Genomic DNA, 24,039 nt, shown 5'->3' with positions numbered 1-24,039 from the left:
AACGCCTACAGCCTCAGAACCAGTGACCCCTCCCCAACCGCGACCAGCAGAGGGTAAGATTTCCCGACATCCAAAGACACCCCTGCGCCCATGGCCCCCTGTGCCCTCCTTTGGGGTACTTGCCTCTTCTCCAAGAACCCAACTTACCTCTCGAAGTGGTGGTCGCACCTGAAGAATCTCCGTCCCCGAGCCTGCAGCCTTTGTTCACTTTGTAACTTTCCCATTGGATAACATTGAGGGCCCTACGGCTCAAAAACACCCTGCACCCAGCCGCCCGAGTGCCGCTGGAAGTGCAACTACTACCCTACTCTACTTTCCCAGAGTAAGTGACCAGGAGCTCAACTCCCACAGCCGCGTGGCCTGCCTGCTTGCAGCCACCAACCAAAGGCCCCCTACCCTCCTTTGGATTGCATTGGGCATACTCTCTCTACACCCGGCTGCCCCTGTGCCGCTGAGGGTGTAACCGCTGTACCTTTTCGACCCTTGGAGACCCCCGAGTCTATGCCAGAACCTTAACCTCACCAGTCGAGTACTCATCTGAAAGCCGAAAACTCACTTTCCTTCCATAGGCTAACATTGACTGGTTTTCACTGAAATTTCTTCTAAGTGTAGAGTTTTGAAACTTTAAAATATTTCTCTAAAATCAGCCGAATAACGATTTCCAAAATACTCCCCTGGGATCAGGAGAGAAGCCAGTGCTGTACTTTCTAGCTCAGTACTGAAACGCTAAAGTAATCCTAACTGTACTTACCAGTTACCTGCATTTTCTTCCATAGGAAACCATTGACTGCTTTTCTCTGAAATTTCTTCTAAGTCTCGATTTTTGCAATTTACAAATATTCTTTAAAAATCGTACCAACTACTGAAATATAAATAGTTACCTGTCTTAGGTAGAGGTCCCAGTGCTGAACCTTGGAGTCCAGTACTGGATTACAAAGTACAGAGAACCTACTTTACCTGTGGCTTGAATTTCCTTCCATAGGATAGCATTGCTAGTTTTTCTCTGAAAAGTGTCAACTTTGAAAATACATTTATATCCTTTAAAAATTACAACTGTAACCAAAACGCTTTTACTTAACTGTATACAGCTTAGGTCCCGGGACTGAATTCAGGAGCCAGTCCTGTGGTTAGAAAAGTAATCAGCTGCATTTATGTAGAAAAACCCATTGAGCTCAATGTTAAATTGTGTTTAGAATTGTGTTGCCTATTGCAACCCCAGTAACTATTGTACTTACCAAGTCTATTGCCTTTCTGCAAAGTAATTACCTAAAGTCACTCATATTGAGAAAAGTATATTTTGATTCCTGTTGGTTCTAAAATAAAACAACTATATATTTTGATATAAAAACAATTGGCCTAGAGTCCAGTTCTTGAGTGTGTTAAACTTTTTGCTGACTGAGTGGGTACAACAAATGCTTTACACGGTCCTCTTATACTGCCTTACTGCTCGACCAAGCTACCACTTTAGAGATTAAGGTCAGATCTGACTTTAGCCTCTGTTATACCTCTGGGGATTGGGGACTCTATACACTCTGTATCTGACTTTGGTCCAGTATATAGAGAGCCACTTTCTTACACAACTCAAAGGCAGATTCAGATGGGGTCTCTAGCCCCGATTGTTTATGCTCTGCTGTTGATTCTCTGATGGAGCAAGGTCTTGGAAGGGAGAAGATAATGCTAGCAGGGGACTTTAACTGTCACTTACATGATTGTGCGTTAGTGTCGGCCCGACTAAGTCCAAATGAATGTTGGATGAGGCACTCCATATGGCTCACTCCTAAGGAAGGTTAGGAACTTAAATCAATTTTAAGTACTCACAATCTTGTTTTGCTACTAGAGAAGCTAGTTTGCTCCCCCAGTGCACTATGTGTTCCCGCATTCTAAGGGAGGAGTTGTAGGTCCGCCAAAGATTTTATATTTGTCTGAGCTCTGTTGTTTGTGGTTGTTTCTAAATTTGATATCCTCCATAGCCCTTTTAGCGATCACAACCCCTTGTCTCTAGTCATTGATGGAGTAACCGTGGCCAGGCCACGGGGCAAGGTATAATGGGGGACTCTACCTTGTTAATCAAGGCAGGAACTCAAACGGTCCCAGGTGAAGCCGTTGCAATTTAAGGCATCCCTTTTCTCACGCTGCAAGCAGGAGTTAGCCACTTGTCTGAATCCAGGTGCACCAGATTGGGCTGTTCTGTCAGCATTTGCGGATGTTGCTCAGAATGCATTGGCATTACTGATGGCTCCGGTGACAAGTGGTCTCTTGCAGGGTCCTAAATGCTTTGACTGTGATTGCTCTAGAGGTCTCTGTTGTTTGAAGGTGGCTCTTAAGCAGGTTCCTTGAAACTAAGACGTGGCGGCCTCTTGTCAGTTGGTGTTCAAAAAAGTCTTGGCCGCCATCCTTGCAAAGAACTGTTCACTACTGCTTTTGAAACCAATAAAACAAATTTGAAAAAAAAAAATTCTTGGCCAATCGTAAATCCAGCTTGCAGGAAAATGCTTGGGAGGAGCTAAGCCAGGCCTGTGAGCTTCGTGATATCTCCCTTTTTTTGGAGGGTGATAAATAGGCCATGTTTTGCGGAGGGAACTGGACCGGTAATGTCATCATCATCTCTGAGCAACAATAGCTTGACCATTTCAAAGGTATCTATAATTTTGTGTCTGATGGTGCTGGAGCTGTAAAGAATAGGGGCATTAGTTGAAGTATATCAGGGCAGTTGTGTGCTCTTGCGTAATAAATCTCCTGGACCCGATGGGATCCCACTGACTTGTTCATGGATAACGTGGAGATTTGGGGTCCAGTCCTGATTCTGGTCCTGAACACGGCTGCCTGGGTGGGGACGCTGCCTTAGTGGTCCACGGCGTTTATTGTGCCGATTTACAAGAAGGAGTATAGGGACAACCCCAGTGTTACCCCCCTATTTCATTGATTGGTGCTACAGTTAAGGTTCAAGGCAGGTTAATTTTAAACACGTTGATGGTATGGGCCAATGAGATATTCTCAGAGGTTCAATTTGGCTTCATGCCCAGCAGGTTCAACATCTGATCAATGTTTTGAATTAATACTTGATTATCAACAAGTACACGGTCACCCAGCCGGAATCTCTCCACTTGGCTTTTATGGACCTCACCTCCACCTTTGATAGGGTTAACCGTGTGAAGCTGTAGGGACTGCTTCTGGGGATGGGGTAGATCCGAATATCGTTGCCTTATAATCGGACCTGTATTCTCGCACCTCTCCATCACTGCGGTTCTCTCAAGGCAAATACCTCACCAAACTTATCCTGCAAGTAGGGGTGTTCGCCAGAGGTACTTTCTTACTCCCTTCCTGTTTACCCTCTACATCAATGGTCACGAGCAAGCCCTTCTCTCAGTCCAGGCTGACTGTCAGAGGGTGGGAATGACATTGCTTCCGGTAATATTATATGTGGACGATTCAATTCTCATGGCCCGTACTGCTCTAGGGTTGCAGTTACTATTGGACTAATGTGTTTCCTTTATGGGTATTCTGGCTTTGGCAGTACATTTTACTGAATTGTAAAAGAACTCGTGGACTGTAGTTGGCCCTCCGTCCACTAGTTCTAAGACAGTTCTAAGACATTTAAGGCTGCCAATCACACCCTGTCTAGAGTCTCAGCCTTTTTCTGCCCAGGGGTGTTATTCGATGTAAACAAAAATTGGAAGCCTCGAATTGATTGGAAAAGATGTGAACTCCTTAAGGCCACTCGGCTGTGGCCAGCTTTGCACGTAGGTTAGGGATCTTGGTTGCGACATCGTTTTCTCAAGCTATATCAAGCTAAATGTATTTTGCAGATTCTGTATGACAGCATTCAGTCAGCAGGAAAACAGTTTTTAAGAGTGCTTGTGCAGGTTTCTAAAAGCATCCTGGTTGTCTTTGTCCGTGAGGAGCTTGTATTAAGATATGTAGCTGATGTAGTTACCCTTAGTCCTTTGATGTGCTTGATTAAGATTTGGACCAGGGAGTGACTCAAGCTGAATAGACAGATCCTTTCAGACTGCCTGTCCCGTGAACAAGCCAATAGAATTCCCTGGGTCGCTTATGTGAAGGTAGCTTTTTACCAACCTAAGCCGTGCAGAAATTTTTAAATCCCCAATCGCTGTCTCTCTTGTTTAAGGACATGCTTCTTGAACACATCTCATCATCTAGAGAACTAGCTGAGATGATGAAACCTATGGTGCGGAGACAAATGCTTTTGAAAAACCTTCTTCACCTGAAGCCATATCTAGCCCAGGTTTCCAATGAGAGGGATAGATTTGGGTTGGTCAGGTTCAGGTTTAACTTTTACACCATCTTCTGGCATTCCGAGTGGCTGATTACTTCCAGGAACCATTTTGCCCTGCAGCTGGTAGAGTAGGCGCCTTATATTTTGTAATGATTTGTAAATATTTTAGTGTGCCCAGAAAGCAGTTCATCCCTTTGCTGAAGCCACTGAAATTTAAAAAAGTAAGTCCAATACTTGCGTATCTGCAGCTGCTTCCTAATCATGCTTTATATGCTGTTTCCTGCTTTCTAAGTGCTGCGGTGAGATCAAAGTTGTCATAACCCAACTGATCATTGTGTTGTTGTCATGGCAGGGTTTTTACTGGTGTTTATTACTGTATGGTAATCAATTTTTATCCTTGTATTTATTGTTCTTGCCATACATGTGCGACTGTATGTGTCATATTTATGCTCTTTTATTGTTGTTTTTACAACCTTAATAAAGATTTTATGATGATTAAGTTCCACCGGGTGTTGTCCGTTTCTAAAAAAAAAAAAAAGGTAGTCACTAGATTCTATTCTCTGTTCCTGACGTGGTCTATTGGCAGCAAGGCTTTGAGTGCAAGATCCTCTCATCCCAAGCAGAATCTGGCCATATCTCGACCAGTATCACGTTACGAGACAACTAATCCAGCCTATGATGTGGAAGGAGTCTCCTGCAAAGCAGTAACCTCAACACCAGTATCTTCAGCAACCTAAGGCCATGTTAGTTTCAAATTTAGATTCTGCATGAATAGTATCATGATAATTAGCTTCCCCCTTACTGTACTGGTGGTGGTCTGTATTTAGACATCCAGAATGCTAGCAGCCTTAGTATCTCAACAGAGATTAAATTGGATTCCCCATGGTGGCCCCATGGAGAAAGCTTTGTGTTGGTAGTGGTCTGCAGAAGTGTTGGAACTGCTGTTGTCAGCTGTGGAAACCAAAGTACATTTTCTCAGTCTTTATCTTGAAACCGTGATGACAGCATTTTTGAAACCTTGATTTACATTGCCGGTAACTACCTCATCGCTTGACCTCCTATAGGGGTGTTCTCCGTGATATGGCCTTTTTAGATCCACAAACTCATACTGGAGAGCCTTATAGTTCAAGCTCCAGCCAGCAAAGTGAACCAGAATGCCTTCCCTACTGCCCCACCTGATAGATAATTGCAGAGAATTGAAGTGGATCGATCCACTTGGCAAGAGGGCTTTCACATATGCGAGTTTGACATTTCGGTCTCTGATTCTGTTAGTCATGCCCTATGGCATATGGTGAGCAAGATCTTGTTGCCTTTTTTGAGGAGTTCCGGAATACCTTCACCCTGACGGTGCATAATAGCTAGGATGCAACAAGTACTTATCGACTGATAAGCACGGGACTCCTGTATGCCTTTACACCCCTACCGTTGGTCCCTCCGGGGTTTCTGGGGGACACCCTTGCCCCCAGGTAGGCTTGTGGTATCCTGGCATTCCCTTCTCCTTGTTCTTGCTTATTTCTGCTTGTTGGGGGGGCTGGGCCATCCTCCCTGTTCCTATGACGCATCCCCTGTTAGGGACCTGTGTTCTTCCAAGAAGGTGAGGTTCTCTCGCAGACCCTCCTCCCCTCTGGGTATGGCTAGGGTATCTATTCTACGTTAAGGAATCTGCGGCTAGTAGTCTCTAACAGTTGTATAAGTTACTTACCTTCGGTAACGATGTATCTGGTAGAGACTATTCTAGCCGCAGATTCCTTCATGACCCGCCCTTCCTCCCCGTTCTGCGAGGACCTTCAGCTTGGTCTTCAGGACTTGCCTCCCTCCGGTTGGCTTGCCTTCTGCGAGTGCCCTCATTCACTTCCTCCCTGACAGGGTGCTTCGTTCTGTTTCTGTGTTTCTTTCTAGTACTTGGACGGTGGGTTCATATGTAATTCTGCATCCCTACACCCTGGTTATTTCAGTGTGGGGCCTACTCGTATTCTTATCTCTTTTTTCATTGATTAAGGCTTCGGACTCCTCTGCGGGACTCTGGGTTGGGGTCTCTTGGCTGTACCTCAGTCCCGTTTGCAGGGCGTACAACACTCCTTGGTGGTGTTGTAGTGGGGTGTCTTGTTGTTACTCATCTGTCCGAGCCTGAGGCTCCTTCCCTGTTATCGATAGTGGTTGCAGACTTTGTCGTCGGTCATGACGTTTTTCACTGTTTTTTCGCACACTGTTCCCATGCTCTCACAGTATTGTTTCGGATGGTTCCGTGTTGCGGCGCGGAAAAGTTTTCCGAAGAAAACTGAGGTCGGCGCTCTGAGGTGGGACTTATGTGACCTCTCTGACATCATGTACATTGGGATCCAGTCTCACGCCTGGGGATAATTCTACATTAAGGAATCTGCGGCCAGAATCGTCTCTACCAGATGCATCGTTACCGAAGGTAAGTAACTTGTACTTTTAAATGAACAAAATCATAATAATTACTAATTTCCAAATTTAAAACTGTCCGGAGAACTCTATGCCCACATCTCTCTGCAGTACAAGAAGGTAGCTTAATCACCAAATGCTTTTGTAGCAAAGGAGGAATCAATTCCTCATGCCCGATTAGGATTTAAAGGAGATGGAACAAGTCTGGTCAACAAAGTTCATAAAAGGAAAATGTACGTTACTTTGCTACACATGACTTGCTCAAGAAAGAATGGTGTCTTCATATTCAGGGTTGTTTTGTGCCTCCTTGACGTCCAGGGGGTGGTTAACATTCAGAGCTTGTTGATGGCTGCCCCCAAGTATTCATATCTTATGGGTGGGAACATACAAACATTTCAGGAAAGAGGTATTCCAGTGATAGGAAATCATTCACCTGGAAAGGATCACATAATAGTGTTTTTAGGCTTTAGCAAATTTCTATGTTGAATGAAGTGTGCTATACTTGAGTCACAGTGGGTTTTGAGATGGTTCTTTCTGCTCTGTGGACAGGCATGTGTTTAGCATCTAATTCTATTTGTGCCTGCCTAATAACTGTCTTGTCCCAGAGCCTCTCAACCTCATTATGTTTAAACTAGATGCAATTATAATAGAAAAATGGCTAATAACTGCACTACTCTTCATTAAATTGCTAAATGTGTTGTTTACACCTGCTGGTCTCTCTGTAATGTATTTAGTACTAGACAGCATAAGTTAACATTTTCTGCCAACTTAACTGTAATCATGTTGCCCAATTACCTTACCGAATAAGCTTATTTGGATATTTCTAAAAACAACCGTAATTGAAACGGCTGGTTGGATATCGTACTCATGCCAGTTTTAAAATCAGATTCCCTTCATTTGGCATGCTGGGTGAACAGAGTATAGTATGAGTGTTACATTTGTGTGGTCAGACGGTGCATGTTTTTTTCATTTTGGTGTCTGGCACGAGTTTAGCAATTACGTTGTGGCCTTTGCACAAACAACTGTGTATCATGTGGAGTTTGAGTTTGTGCGCTTGCCTTAACTCTGTGTGGAATTCCAAATTCAACTACAATCTGTATTTCTTTTTTTCCAGCTTTGCACATTGCCTTGCCTCAGCAGCCCTCAAGGCCTAGTAACAGAGCTGCTGCACTGCCTCCAAAACCTACGCGCCCCCCTACTGTCTCTCCTCCTTTAACTCCACAGTCCTTGATCCCCCAGCTACCATTGGCTCAGCCCCCACAACTTCTGCTTGAGGAGGAGGAAGAGACACCTCCTTCTCACCATAGTCTGCCCCTCAGCACAACTCAGATGCAACACTACCTGCAACAGCTGCAGAAAGTGCCACCTCAGGCTCCCCTTCTCCCATCTGTGAAAGTTCAGACGCAGCCCCCACCTCCCCAACAGCCCCCTGCCCATCCTGTTGTGCAGCAACAGCAGCATGTGCCACATCCACACCGGCCTGTTCACATTCCTATGCAATTCCCTTCTCACATTCAGACGCCTCAGCCTGTTCCTCAACAACAACCACAACACCATCATCAACCTTCGCAACAGCATCAACCTCCCCATCAACCACAGCATCAACTTCCCCATCAACCGCAGCATCAACCACAGCAGCACCATCAACCACAACATCCGCATCCACAGCAGCAAGCTAAACTGCAGCAAGTTATCCAGCATCATCCCTCTCCACGACATCACAAACCTGATCCATACACAACTGGTAAGTTTTGCTTAGCTTGTGGCATTTATACGTGTTGCACCACACTATCCTTCTTAAGCCACCCATTCCCATCCTGATTAAATGTCTCTTAATTTTTATTAATAGTAGTTACGTCTGTCTTCATTTTGAGATCAACCTTTAAGAGATCTTCCTCTTCTACCAACCGCATTCGTTTTAGTCCGTGCTAAAGCTGAAACTTAACTTGGAGCCCTGAAGATGCTCTCTTGTGTTCTTGACTACAGTCCAAAGCTGCAATCACATTTGAAGGTCCTTATAGCCTTCAGCTCCTTGTGAGGCAACACTTTCTTTTTGCCACACTGCGACTGTGTCTGTACAGGGCATATTAGCTTGCCAAAATGGCTTTAGCATTGTTAGCTACTCAATTTTCCAATATTTTCCTTTATCCTTACCAAAGGAGGCTTCTGTTTACAGCGATTGCTGACTTTTAAGAGCTTTCACTTTTTTCACTGTCACTACTTTGTTACTAGTTTGTTGCTACTTTGTTCTGAATAACAATGTTAAACATGGCATCCTCTCTTGAATTTCAGGAGCAGGGTTCTCTGTTCTCATAATCACTTGGCTATCATCTGCTAGAAAAAAAAACTTTACTCCCAAATTCCCTGATTAGATTACAAGGAGCCGAAGATGGATGTTCAAAAGAATGGGGTATAACAAAGAGCCTTGAAATACTCTACAAGAAGCCACCTGCTGACTTCCCTCTTCGATGCGCTGGATCAGAATCAAATATTCCCCAATATCAAATGTGGCTGTATGAGGCCGGTGATCACGCCATCATTTAATTTTTTTTCTCATTATTAAATACTGCAATAAGACCAGCCCTGGTGCCTAAACCCAGGACTTCTTTTAAGCAGTGCTCTTCAAGATCTATAAAAAGCCCATGTGCAAGTCTTTGTGATAAAATAAGACCTGCCGTCGCTGCCCGGGTGGGGAACATGACGGCCGCAGCTTAACGGCTACGGGCCCGCTCCCTTGGGTTTCTGATGGCGACTGAAACCAAGGCTCGGATAAGTGTCTAATTATCTGTTTTCTGACCTCTGGTTCTTCTGTTTTCTTTGCGGGTGGTCGTTTGCATTCCCTCCTCGGCGGTGCTCCTGTGCCGGCTTCTTTGTTTCTCCCGGTCATGCGAGGGGACCTGCTGGGGCTGTTCCAAGTCGACCCAGCTGTGGTCGATGCTCTAGGCTTCCCGGGCAGCGTGGACGGAGTAGCCGCAGAGAAGCCGCGCTGGAGGTGGGAGGCTTCAACGCTTGAGCGAAGACGCAGCGAATTCCATACCTTGCTGCTGCGTTGTACTGGAGGAAAAGTATCTCACTCTGAGAGTGACTACCTGGGCTCAGAGCAGGTAGGGGGAGCCCAGTCTTGGCGGGAAGCTCTGACTGCAGTCTCCAAGAGTGCAAGATATTTATTAAGGGATCGACCGGCTGGCGGATTGGTGCGAGGAACCCGGGCAGACAAAGAGAGGACCCAATGCCTCAGCATTAGTAGGGGCAGCGGTGCAGAGGTGGTGACCGGGTGGTTTAATGACTGCATGGAGAAGAGTGCTAAGACTCAAGAGGGTACACCCCCCCCCCCTCTAAATTGAGTAGATACACATTGCAGGCGAGGGCAGCTCATTTGACAGCAATTACAGTGATAAATCACTCTGTTCTACCCCAGCGGGTTTCTTCCCCTATAGCAGTAGCGGAGGTTAGAGCTGTACCAGGACAGTGTAAACAGGGGGCAGGGACTCCTGGGTCTGCGGGGTTCATAACTCCAGCTAAAGCTAAAACTCAAAAAGGCAAGACAAAATCCCGAGGCAAAAAAATATCCGCAATAAAATCAAAAATCACTCCATCATTGAAAACCTTCCACCAGGTCATGTCACTCATCAACAACCGTATTGCCCCAGCGATCATCTATATTAGCGAATAAAAGCACGCTTAAGTCCATCTCTGGGACCACTCCAATTCATACACCGGTCTCCATGCTACCCTTGGCTTCTACTCTGATTCCTGCCCCTGCAGGGCTAAATGGGACGATTACGGCGAACAAGGGCAGTGAGCTCGCACAGTCGAATCATGACGAATGGTCCCAGCCTTTAAAATCTGTTGAGGCTACCAGCGCAGAACTGGAGGTGCACCAAGAGATTAGTCTTACAAACAGATATTCAGTGCTGGGGCAGCAGGAAGATCAAGCGCAAGACCATGATCAAGATCAGGGGCAAGCGCGGGGGAAGTGTTGTGCGGAGCAAGATCGTCTGCAGAAGGAAGGGTCGGAGCAGGAGGTGGAGCAGGCTCTAGTGCAAGTGGCACAGATTGAAGATCAGGGGGGCTTGGCCAGTCAGAATGAAAAACATAAAAATCTGGCTCTCCCTCCTCCCCTCGACTCTAGTTCATCAACGTCAAATACACACTCCCTCGCAGATCTACTTTTGCCCATGAAGGACGAGATGGCATGTAGATTCACAGTTACTGAGACGAACCAAGCAGAATTGGCTAATAGGTTTTCTGTTTCAGAAGCGAATCAGGCTGCAATTCGGACATCATGCGAGGTTCTTGCTAAAAAGGTAGAGGAAGTCACAGCAAGGACCGAGGCAATTGAAGAAGAAATCCCGAAGTTGAAAGAATCGATTCAGACCACTACCTCCCATTTGGAAAAACTCTCCTCTCAAAACAAGGAACTGTCAGATGACCTTGAACGATTAGATAATCATTCAAGAAAAAATAAGATAATAATATATAATAATAATAATAAAAAGTTGTTTCATACAAGGTTCTGAATGGGCGGGAAATAAGAGCCAGGTCATGAGTAGGTTAAACAACATTAAAACCCTCTCATGGAATGTGAATGGAATGGGGGAAAGAAGGAAGCAGTCCCGGGTCTGTGAGTTCTTAAGAAATTCAGAAGTGCACCTTATGTTGCTCCAGGAAACTCATCTAGAGGCAAATGTCTGTAGTGCACTTTTTGGGAAACTGAGGTTGGTGCAGGAAATTGTATGCTCTAGACAGATGGGAACAACTAGGGGGGGGTCACAATAATTATTTGGGCGAATAGAGGGATAAGTTTGAAAAATGTGAAACCGATCAGACAGGAAGATGGTTGGTGGCAGTTATATCCATTTATAACATCTCTTATACGTATGCAGTGTACTATGGTTCTAATGATGATAACCCTGGTCCGTTACTTAAGTTAGCGGCAGCTTTACTTGGGACCACGGGCCCAGTGATCTTGGGGGGTGATTTTAACCTGGTTTTCGATCATATTTTAGATAGAACCTCCAAAGCCAAGTATCATGCTCCTACCAAGTCACTCTCTGCTTTAAGTTGTATGATGAAAGACTTTAACTTGATAGATGTATGGAGGACTAAATATGGTTCTACCAGGGGATTTACATTTTACAGTAAAAAGTACAAACATTATTCGAGGATAGACCACTTTTTAGTCGATCAACACCTTCTTTCAGACATTAGCTCCGTTTCATTTATACCTGTTGGTATATCAGACCACGCTGTTGTGGAATTGGTCCTCCTATTAAGTTCGAGTCCCTTAAACACCAGATGGACATTGGAGAGGACATGGTTACTTGGTGACCAGGTCAAAAGAGAAGTGAGAGAAAAGACCAATGAATTTTTCACAATTAATATCGGCCCCTCTACGCCTCAGGGTGTCTGGGAAACTTACAAGGCTTTTTTGAGAGGAGTCCTGAGTTCTTTAATGGCTCATAAAAGGAAGACTGTAAAAAACAAAAGGCAGGAAGAATTAGAGGCTATAATTAGAAAAGACTCTGAGTTACAAAGAGCTATTTCTTCAAATACAGAGAGAATCCCGGTGCTAGAGAAGGAGCTTTCGGATCTACAACTTCAACTTAAAATTAGCGATGAGAAAATCATAAAAGAAAAATGGGAGACCAGCAAATTAAAGAACTTTGAATACGGAGAAAAATGCGGGGCTCTTCTAGCGTGGAAATCCAGAGAGGAAAGAAATAGGAACAACATTAAAGTTCTAATTCAGAGAGAGACAGGGGTCTTAATTGTGGAGGATGGAGGGATCAGAGAGGAAGCCAGGAGGTTTATGCAAAGTCTTTATACAGAGGATAAGAATCCAGAGTTAGAGGAGGTCCAGACCTTGCTGACCCAGAGAAATTTACCCCAAATTTCTGACATAGATAGGAGGTTTTTAGAAAGTGAGATTATGGAGGGGGAAGTAATAAATCAATTGAAGAAAATGAAGCGGGGTAAAGCCGCGGGTTCGGATGGGCTACCGATCGAGGTTTACTTAGATTACACAGAACAACTGGTGCCCGTCCTCACTACACTTTTTAACTGTTTATTGATCCATGGTTATAGTATCCCCCCCACATGGGCTGAAGCCACAATAACTCTTATTGCAAAACCCAACAAAGACCTTAAGAAAATTGGATCTTACAGGCCAATTTCCCTCCTGAACTCAGACATGAAGTTATATTCTGGGATTTTAGCCACTAGACTTGCCAAAATAATAAAATCCATAATTCATTCAGATCAAAGGGGTTTTATCCCGGGAAGGCAATTGAACGAATTAACCTTTCAGGCGATTGGAGCCATAGACTACGCTGAGGATAAAGGCCTTCCGTTAGCCTTGGTCGCGATAGACGCGGCCAAGGCTTTCTATCAGGTAAATTGGAAATATTTATGGGCCACTATGGTTGGGTTTGGGTTCCCTCCAGCTTTTATAGAGGGTATTAAATCATTATATCAAAACCCACGAGCAAAAGTCTTGGTCAACGGTGCTCTATCTGATTGGTTTAACATATCCCGAAGAACACGACAGGGTTGCCCCCTGTCCCCCCTTTTGTTTGACATTTATATGGAACCTTTTGTTTGTGGTATTAGAGAAGACAATGTAATTCAACCTTTTAGAATAGCAAATATGGAGCTAAAAACTGCCCTATACGCAGATGACCTTCTTTTATACACTTCCAATCACATAGAAGCTATACCTAGGCTATTCTTTTTAGCTGAGGAATTCGGAAGGTTGTCTGGCTACCAGATCAATAGGGAGAAGACAGAGATAATGGGGTGGAACAACAATATTCCTATTCGGGGTGTAAAACAAAAAATGAGATATTTGGGAATATATTTAACTCAAGAACTTAAGAATATCCCGAAAATTAGTTGGCAGACTGCAGTGAAAGACATCATTAAAACACTAACAAGATGGGGCAGTCTGCCATTAAACATATATGGACGAGTTAACCTTATTAAAATGTCCATACTTCCTAAGTTGACTTTTCTATATAATTCCATCCCTTTATCTTTTCCATTGAAAGAAATTGCGAACCTTCAGGGAAAGATTGGTTCTTTTATTTGGGCCTGTAAATCTCCCAGGATAGCCTGGAAAAAACTAAGGAGGGGTTTAAAGATTGGGGGTCTGGCCTTACCAGACCTATTATTGTACTGCCACGCCTTCCATTTTAAAAACTTCAGGCTACTTGCTAACGTATTAGACTCATCTTCACAGGGCCGTTTATTTCAGGCTTTATTACATGATTTACTATATGGCCAAGAGTTTTTCTTATTTAAGTTTGGCAACCAGAAATTTTTTAAGAAAGTCCGTCTTAAGATTCTGCAGACCGCACTTAGGAATTGGGGGTTTATCCGGAAGGCCTTGGGAATTCCATACTACCATACCTATACTCCAATCTGGGATTCTCCGGGCACACCAGTGTGTCTTCAGGACGAGTTATCCCTGCCTCTGAGAACAGCTGGAGTCCAGAAATGGGGTGATCTATGGGTGGATTCAGGTCTTATGGATTGGAACTCTCTAATGTCACTTACAAATGGGTCATTGACAAGATTTAAATTTTATCAACTATCCGCATGGTGGTCAAGCCAGGTATTACAGCGGGAAAAAGACACTGGAATCCTTGACTCAATTTGCAGGGGGGAGCCTGGAATCGAGAAGTATCATTGTGGTACAAACTGCTCACAGAGGCAAAAGGAATGCTAGATCATGAGTTGGTAAGCCTCTGGGGTAACACCATAGCTGACTATCCCGAAGAAACCAGTAAGATATGGACAGACTCTTTCTCCTTGTCCCATGTGGAAAAGTCAGCCCATAACGCACCTGATGCCCAGGCTGCTGGCGCAGGACGCCTCTTAGTTCCCATCTTGAACAATTACCAAATAAAGAGACAGGCGCTGGAAGCAGGAAAACAAGAACAGAGTTTTATTTCTCATGAGGAGAGCCTGTCATTTCGGACACTCGCATAGTGTCTTCAGGAGGTGCTCTCTCCTCCCACCCACCCCACTCTACTCTGAGGCTTCGTCTTTTATACACATGTTTATGATGCACAAACATTCCTTATTACAATAAAGACACTTTGAAGTAGGAAAAAACATGCTTGGAATCCCAGCTTCAGGCCTATTCCCATACCAGTCGATCAGATGTCATCCTCCCCTCCTGAATGTAACAAGAGATTGTGATCTCTCAGCCGGACATTCCTACAGGACACGAGGGCAGGAGGGGATGATCAAATCAAGGGTTGGGCAGGCGATAAGATCGGGCACTTCGGCTGGTGTATCACGGTTTTGTTATGCTGGGCAGGAAAAGGGGGGGGTGTACATTCACGAGGCTTGGTCTTAGGACTTGGGACCGGGTCGAGAGGCCAAGTGCAGCCGGGGGGGGGGGGGTCGTCAGCTGAGGGGAAGGGTGTTCTCGGGAGGAAATGGGGGGTGTGGGTCAAGCAGGAGGGTTACTTCTAGAGCAGGGACACGCAGAGGGAGAGGGTCTTGTGGCCGATGCATGAGCAGTGCGCGCGGGGAGGGGTGTCGGGAACAAATGGGCAGAGAGGCCATGGTGCCTAAAATGGCTGTCGTGTACGTGTGTGCATGGGTCTATGCTGGCGGGATAATACAGTCAGGGTTTAGCGATATCCGTTCTGCTTACAACAAGGGGTACAGTGAACACAAATGAACGCCGCTTATGTACATATACATTGCCATTTTCAACACCCAGAGATTAATAAAACCGGCCAACTTAAGGAGGAATCATCTGTTTACGGCCTATCGGGTGTATTGGACTCCGGCTAAATTGTACAAGATAACACAGGAGAACTATTGTTGCCCCCGCTGTAAATTCCTAGCAGCAAATGACATGCATATATTTCTAGAGTGCCCTGAGATCCAGGAGTATTTGAGGGCGATTGTCGACTTTCTGGGCGAGGTTTTATCAACAACTATTTCCTGTTCTCCTAGGCTAGTATTCTTTGGTCTACCATGTGGGTATAATATTAACAATTTTTCCTCACAATTCATATTTTACGTGGTAGTTATAGCTAGGAGGGAGATATGTAAAGAGTGGAAGTCAGTGGCTCCTCCCAGATTCGTAGACTGTTTAAAAAACATTATGGAAGTTTGTAAGATGGACATGGCTGGTCGAGCTGAAAGCTCAGAGAACGTATGGTCGAAACTAGAGGCCTGGTTAAAAAAGTAAACGGTCCGATGATTATGCCATAGGTTTGTGTCGGTCCTGTCCTCCCTTAGTCTGAGGTATTCCATCAAGAGGCAGGGGAGTTGGATAAGGAAACAACCCACCTCTGGGAGATCTCTGGTAGCTGCATACTGACCCCGGGGCTGCATCACGAATGTCAGTATGGAAGGCATCAGAGAGACCCATCTAGAGCATATAACATCTGGTGGCATATATGAGGACAAAAAAAAATGTTAATTAAAATTTTAAAAAATGGAAAAAAAATAAAATAAAAAATAATTTGAAATTCCTAAATATTCCGGAAGCTGTGGAGGGGAAGAATATTAGGGGATTCCTGATCACTTTATTGAAGGGCACAGTTCTTAAGAGTCACCCAAATATTGATCTTAATTATGAAATCCAAAGAGTTCACAGGGACCCCTTCAAAAGAAACCAGGAAAGGCAGAAACCTTGTAAGATACTCGTAAATGTTCTTTCATATTCCGTAAAAGAGCTTATTTTGACAGCTGCTCTAAAGGAAGGGGTCATTTCTTCTCCAGTTTCAGATCGACCCCCTTTTTCTTTTTCTATCAGATCCGACATCTCGCATATAACGGCCACAAGGCAGTGGGAGCTGGGGAAAAGATTAGTAGAGCTAAATAGTCTTGGGGCTAAAGCACAACTGAGGTTTCCAGCTACACTGCGTGTGATATGGAATAACCACAGCAATCAATAAGCAGTCGTGGGGTAGCAATTGTAGTGAAGAAAGGGGCTCCTTGTAGGATCAAGTCAGTTCAGACAGATCAATCAGGTAGATGGATTATAGCCCGCCTAGATTTTGAGGGGATGGAAATGACTTGTTCATCTTTCTATGGTCCAAGGATGACCCTGCCTTTTTAGTTAAATTACAAGAAAGTCTGATTACGGCAAACCCTACTTTGGTAATAGGAGGTGATTTTAACGTTCGGCTTGACACAGTTAAAGATAGATCTAACTTGAGTCATGCAATAGGGACCCCGAGATCGCACAGGGTCATGAAAAACTTAATATCTAACATAAATCTAGTAGATCTTTGGAGGTCCAAGATGGGTGATGCCCAAGGTTTTACCTTTCACTGTAAAAAGTATCACCACTCCTCCAGAATAGATGATGTGTTGGTTAATAGAGAAATTTTAGACAACTTTATCAACATATCAATTTAGCCGAGTCATTTATCTGATCATGCTCCCCTCTTATTTTTATATTCTATGGGCGTTAATTGTCCACAATCAAGATGGACGCTGAACAGAGCAATGTTATCAGACTCAGGAATTGTTCAGTCCATCAGTAAGTCCTCTCTTGAATTTTTTACTATTAATCTAGGATCTACTTCAATAAATTATGTATGGGATGCCTATAAGGCTAGTTTGAGAGGCATTTTACATGCCCTAATAAGTTTCAAGAACCAAATTAAGACATTGGAACTGCAGGCCCTTGAGAGAAAGATATCCGCTTTAGAATTGGAAAGGGGCAGTACAAACCCTGAAGATATAGGAAAATAAAGCGGATAAGAAGGAATCTGGAGGAGGCCAGGCAGGATGTTAGGTGTTTCCTAGACCTGAAATGTAAGGCCCAATGGCAAGCCAGAAATATGGACATTTTTTAGTATGGGGAAAAGGCAGGGGCCTTACTGGCTTGGAAGGCGAGGTTGGATCGGGCAAAAAAATAATATCAATGAGCTCATCATTGATAGCAGCAGGAACAAATCTAGTAAGCCTGAAGAGATGCAAAAATGCCTCTTATCTCTTTTCTTAGACCTGTATACGGAAGATCTAGACCCCTCCCAGGACCAGATATTCTCCTGGCTAAGGGATAAATCCTTACCTGCTCTCACCTAAACCTCCAGAGATGTTCTTGATGCACCTATAACCATGGAGGAGATTAGGGCTCAAATAAAGAGAGCAAAAAATAAAAAAAGCTGCCGGTCTTGATGCTCTCCCCAATTAAATATATAAGTTGTTACTCGATTAACTTTTACCGGTGCTCCATATATTATTTAATTCAGTTTATTGCTCCAATGGGGTGATGCCTAGATCCTGGAAGGAGGCTACGATAGTTTTGATATTAAAGCCAGGAAAGGATCCCTTGATTGCTGATTCCTACCGTCCGATCTCCCTGCTGAACGCCGATTATAAGATCTTTATGGGCTTTATAGCGGGGAAATTGGCAAAACTGGCACCAAACCTAATCAATACTGAACAGAAAGGTTTCATGGTGGGGAGAGTAATCCAGTAAAAAAAAAAAAAAACTATTGATAGGTAATATCGACCTGCCAGAGATAAGGGCGGACCCCTTATCATTAGTGGCCTTAGATGCTGCTAAGGCCTTCAACCGGGTGTGTTGGAGGTACCTTTGGGGGGTATTGTAGGTAATGGGTATGGGCCCTGTCTTTATGCAGACTTTAAAGAACTGCTACCTAGGCGCATCTGCGAAAATCCTTCTGAATGGTTCCCTGACCCCAAGTTTCGACATCCAGAGAGGGACAAGGCAGGGGTGTCCCCTGTCCCCCTTTTGTTCAATATCTACATTGAGCCCTTAGCTCAAACTATCAGATTGGATAATACTATCAACCCGTTTAGATCATCAAATTATGAGTGTAAATTAGCATTGTATGCAGACAACGTGAAAGCATACACCAGCGATCCAGAGCTTTCTATTCCACAACTTGAAAACAGGCTGAAGGAATTTGGTTTGATCTCAGGGTACCTTGCCAATTCTACCAAAACCAAAGTGATGTGCTGGAACACCCTGTACAGAGGCAGCCCCACCAGTAAAGAATGCAGATACTTAGGTATTAAAATCGTTAAGGACTTGAGCAAAATCCTCTTGATAAATCTGGGGAAAATTGAAAAGGAGATTGATTATCTTTTTGCCAAATGGAAAAACCTCCCTTTGACCATCTACGGGAGGGTAAACCTTGTGAAAATTTCTGTCTTACCAAAATTGACGCACATTTTCATATTGGCAGTTTTATATGGGGTCAAAAAAGTGCTAGGATGTCATGGAAAAAGTTAAGAAGGAAGCACCTAAAAGGTGGGTTGGCTCTCCCTGACGTTAATTGGTATTTGATGGCTTTCCAATTTAAGGGCGTTAGGAGGCTGTTGACTACCCCAGAGGAAACTATGTGGGGCAGATTACTGGGGAAAATGGCGCTGGCTGAGGGAGGTAGCGGACAAGGAGGGTTTCTATATACATTTGGGGCCCAGGGTTTTTCAAATGGTATAAAATTAGGCGCATTTGGGGTATAGGTTACTTTTCTGACTTTCCCCTCCTTGTATGCTGGATAGCCTGGCTACCCTGATTAAAAGTGCTAGTTTTGTGAGGTGGTCGGATCTGGTGGATTCAGATGGGATTCTTCCATTGGATTTTCTACAAGCTAAGATTGGTCCCACATTCTCTAGGTTCAAGTTCCTCCAATTAAGATCATGGTACGAGGCAGAAGTGGGCGAAATTACAGGGAGTTGGGAACTTGAGCAGATATTACAAGACCCCTGGCTAAAAAGAAAGAAATATCTATTTGATACACAAGGTTTCTTGAAGCAGAGGAAATTGAGGTCCCCTCTCAAACAGCAGTTTGGAATCAAACATCACCTGCCCACGGTATAGAAGGATCTTTTAAACCATCACTTAAGCTACTCTATAAATATATAAAGCCCGCTAGTCTAAAGAAGAATCATTTTTTAGTGATTAACAGGCTTTACTATACACCGGCCAATATCGCCAAATAAGCCCCGGCGCCAAGCTGTCCTACATGCAAACTTGCCAATGCTGATGATAGTCATATTTTTTTGAATGTCCGGAACTAAGCGCTTTTTGGAAAAATGTGGGAGAATCTTTAACATCTATTTTTGAAACTAATATAGAGATAGATCTCCATTTGGTGATTTTTGGTAAAAACGATTCTACCAGTGGGGTGCTCTCACAGATCCAAATGGGCTTGCTGTTATATCTTGTGCTTTTGGCAAGGAGGGAGATTTGCATAAGGTGGAAAGCTACAATTTCTCCGAGTAGAGAAGACTGTCTCAAAGCTGCCTTTAACATGGCACGTTTAGAACAAGACGGCAGAGAGGAAAATCTACTAAATATGTGGCTTCCATTACTAAGTTGGGGACGGCCCTTGCGATTGATAAATGGCTAAATGTAGGGCCTTCCCGCGGGTCCAATGATTACACCAGAGGAAGGCCTGGCAGACGCAGTTAGCCGAAGGGCGCCCAGTAACAAACAAAAAGTCGGCTTGTTAAATCTGCCAGTGTCTTTGGTGAGATGAGGACAAAAAAAAAAAGAAAGCCCATGTGCAAGTAACTGGTTACCAGTTTTTGTAACTGTTGGGGAAAGGGACATCTGTCTATAATTAGCTTTCACCCTTGAATTCAAGTTTACCTTCTTTAAAAGGGACCCTTCTTTCCATCCACTAATAACAATGCAAGATGGAAATGTAGTGCTGAGAATGTAACAGTAGGTGTGATAACCACAGCTAATGATTAGAATATTGACTGGATATGTCTGGCAAGTCAGTCTTCAAGATTTAAGCAAGAAGCGGAGCATCCTCTGCAATCACCAGAAAAACTGTGAGAGGATCAACAAATGAGAGCTAAGACTTTTATTTATGCTCTTTGAAACAGTAAGAAGCCAGAAACTGATGATAGTCATTGGTTGCCTTAACTTTACTCCTAAGAAAGTCAAATTCTCATATAACCGGAGAGGGAGAAATAATCATGTTGACTCAGGATAGACTGGTAAGATAGGACCCTGCCTGAAAAAGGGCTCTTGAAGAGTCGGTGGCCTGGGAAATAGAATCAGTAATAAAATATGTGATGACTGCTGTAAAAGACAGTTTGTAGCACCTGAGTTGTTATCAAAAGATGAAACAGCTCACTTGCTCTGTAGAAAATGACAAAGCACTTGTGGGTAATAGACTTATTGTAGAATGGGTACAAAATCAGATTTCCAGTTCCCCTCCTCAGATTCCTCAGACTGAAAAGAATCATGGATGAGAACACAGGGACACGGGCCCAATCGCATACGCTGACATAGCTACTATTTGAGTTCCGGACCGCCGTACTTGCCGCTATTAGCTTTAAGGGTTGGTGTACCATTGCTCCCTTTTGACATAATCTTGATGTGATTACACATGCATGTATTCTACCGAACTACCAATACTTACGCTTTGAAAAAGCCCCAGGCCTGCCCGTCAAGAGGGGTCGAAACACGTGTTGGCTGCACTTTTGGTTGTTTTGTCACTCTGGACTACCAGAGCAACTTAAAATAAAAACCTCTTAAAAAAGACTTGTGACCTTTTGAAATTACCTATCAGTGTAGAAGATTTACCAGCAGATCTAGTCGACAGCTCTGTCCTTCACCCAATTAAAAAAATCCTGAAATGCTGAACCAACCGTTTCTGATAGAGACTTCTAACTGCAGATTCCTCACCTTAAAATTTTCCCCAGGAATCAGACTGGAGCATCAATAAGCTCTGCATTTGAAGTGACATTGTGGTGCCGGTATAAGCGCCACCCCAGTGCGCTGACATCAGTTCCTTGCCTTCTGTGCCGACAGCACAGAACCAGAAAGATAACCCAGTCATTTTTTGGACCACTTTTTTAAACTTTTTGTCAAGCCTGTTTTTTAGCTTTGCTCCCAGTGTACTAGGAACATGTCTCCCAACAAACCCACAGGATTTACACCATGTAGATCGTCACTACAGATGTCCATCTCCGACCCATATTTGTTATGCCTGTGGTGATTGGGATTGAGCAACGACCCCAATGCCTGCTCTGACTGCAAGTCAATGAATCAGAAGGCGTTTTATAAACAGGCTTTAAAGCACAGTGCGATGTGGAAGAAGAAAGCTTGGCACCGATCTCAGTCCTTCTCCCATGAGAGATCATGAGGCTGTTCCCCCAGACGATCATCTTCATGGTCCAAAACTTCTCCCGCCAAGTCATGTAAGTACAAGAAGTCGTCATTGAAGCTTTCCTCGGCTTCCCCGTCCAAACACCAAACTTCTAGGCTCACTGCTGCACACCACCTGCAGAGCTGGCAGCGAGGCCCACTCTGCCCTACCGCGAGTTCCCTGGAGCTGGAGTGACACCTGCCCAACTTGAAGAATTTTATGACGCCATGTATGTTATCTTTGGGCCACCAACTTCCTCTCATATATCGAGCTGCGATGTGCCCCATCTGAGTTACCACCAGCAGTTTTGCCCCAGACACTATCTGGGCCTTCCATTCGCCACTAGAACCAGACCGATGTGTCATGAGTTCCTCCTTCCATCCCACTCCTTCCATTCTAGTGCAGCTTCCGTCACCACTCCACGATGAACCCATGGTTATTCCTAACCAGTGCCACCAGACATTAATACCGGCACCGTCTTGGCCCTTCCTACCCCTTGTCATATCGCCGCAAGATCATCCCTCCCGTCCTGAATGTGGAGATGAGGAGGAAGGGTTTGATTTCCCCCTAGAGGGAGGACCATGAGCCAGCAGAAAACTGGTATGAGGAGCTGGGTGATGCCAAAGACCTGGACACATCACCGAATTCTAGCATGCTTTCCCCTAGAGGGCTTGTGTTGGGGGAAGGCGCATGCTTTGCCACTGTGATGCATAGGGCGGCAGAGGTCCTTGACCTTAAGCTGCCTGATGTTAGGTCCAGTCCAACATCTTGAACGAGGTGCTTCACGCAGTAACCGGTTTGGCTGAACCATGGCTCCTCTTTAACAAAGCCTTCACCGAAACTCTCCTGGGATCTTGGACTAAACATTGCATAGGGGCTCCTATCCATCGCATGATCACTGTGCCCTTGAGATCCAAACTTCCTCTCCCAGCACCCTCCTCTGGATGGCTTGGTTGAGCAAGCCTCAGTGTCCCAGTTGAACCCAAATTACGTTCCCTTCCTCCCCACTGGACAGGGAATGCAAGACACTGAACAACTTTGGTAAGTGTATGTTCGAGGCACATGAGCTGCAGATTACACACTGTGCATAGATCGCCATCTAGTGTTGGGCCCGGATTTTGCACTTGTTTTTGTCCTGAAAAGTTCGAAAGCGTTTCCATCTCCACACGATCTCGATAATTTCAAACCCTTCGATTCCGGTCGTCGACGAAGGCCTTCGGGCCTACGTATGCCTTATCTTCTGGCTCATGGAAAGGACGCCATTCAAGAAGTGTCCTCGATCTGGGTCGAAGTTTCCCCACACCGATCTCCATGAGGTGTGCAACCTTTGCCTCTCACTGGAGCACGAGGCCAGATACTGTTCAGCTTGTGCCTCCTTCCGCTCCAAGAAGACAATTCGGGACCGACGAGCTCAAAGAACCGCGTCTCGCTCGTCCGCTTCGACCCCCGACGACATCGACATCTTTGAAGAGGGCGTCGACATGCCAGAGCAGCAGCGGGCTGAAGATAGCACCAGCTACTCCAATGCCGACGACTCAGGCGTCGAGGACATCACTCCAGCTCAGCGGGTCGTAAGTACTCACGTCAGCCCCGATCCTTCCTCGACATCCTCCAAAAAAGGCTTCGGTCATGCCCTCGCGGCCGGGTGCACACCGAGAGATTGCTTCCCATGCCCGGTCTTAGGGCCCGGCAAAGGAGCCTACCAAGCCTTCAGGCGGCTCGGGCTCGAGTCCGCCTACTCCCGGTGCCAATACACAACCGACACCGAAAAAGAATCCATCTTCTTCCTCATCCACACCAACCGCTGCTTCGACATCCAAGCACTCGGTGGCGAACACTGACTCGTTGATGCTGAAACCGCACTCCGAGCCGAGCAAAAAACTGCCTAAAGGCCCCGACTCCCATGCTTCGGTGCCGAAAAAGGCCTCGGAACCGAAAAAACACGTCCCAGCTAAGGACACTGCAAAAGGTCACAGTTCTAAGCCAAAAGACCCTAAAACAGCTACCGAGTCAGTCGACACCGAAGGATCTGCCTTCCACATAAGAGCTTTTTACATCAGATCCTACTCAAGACTCTCGTAAAGGACCCTAAGACTGGAAAATTGGGGCTCTTAGTTCCAAAAAGAGACCACTGGATGCGCCTGCACCGGCTCCTCCTCCTAAAAAGAGAGACATTGCAACCTCTCCATTAAGGATCCCTTCTCCACCTCCTCCCCCTACTCCTACTCCTCCTCCTCCTCCCCCTCCTCAGCTACCACATCACTCTCCTACACC

The 24,039-nt window shown here is 44.9% G+C and overlaps 1 protein-coding gene across 7 annotated transcripts in view; it reads left to right on the top strand.

Annotated features, from left to right (window-relative positions):
* Window positions 1-24,039, top strand: part of BRD4 (bromodomain containing 4) — a 1,377,132-nt gene that overhangs the window by 987,376 nt on the left and 365,717 nt on the right. For all 7 annotated transcript variants that reach the window (XM_078681876.1, XM_078681852.1, XM_078681859.1 and 4 more), the window contains one exon: window positions 7,758-8,387. In XM_078681876.1, the coding sequence (XP_078538002.1) occupies window positions 7,758-8,387 (630 nt within the window). The remainder of the gene's footprint in view (window positions 1-7,757; window positions 8,388-24,039) is intronic.

The sequence above is a fragment of the Lissotriton helveticus genome, chromosome 1_1 (genome assembly GCF_964261635.1).
Source record: "Lissotriton helveticus chromosome 1_1, aLisHel1.1, whole genome shotgun sequence".
NCBI classification, from domain to species: domain Eukaryota; kingdom Metazoa; phylum Chordata; class Amphibia; order Caudata; family Salamandridae; genus Lissotriton; species Lissotriton helveticus.
This window is presented reverse-complemented; position numbering and strand designations above follow the sequence as displayed.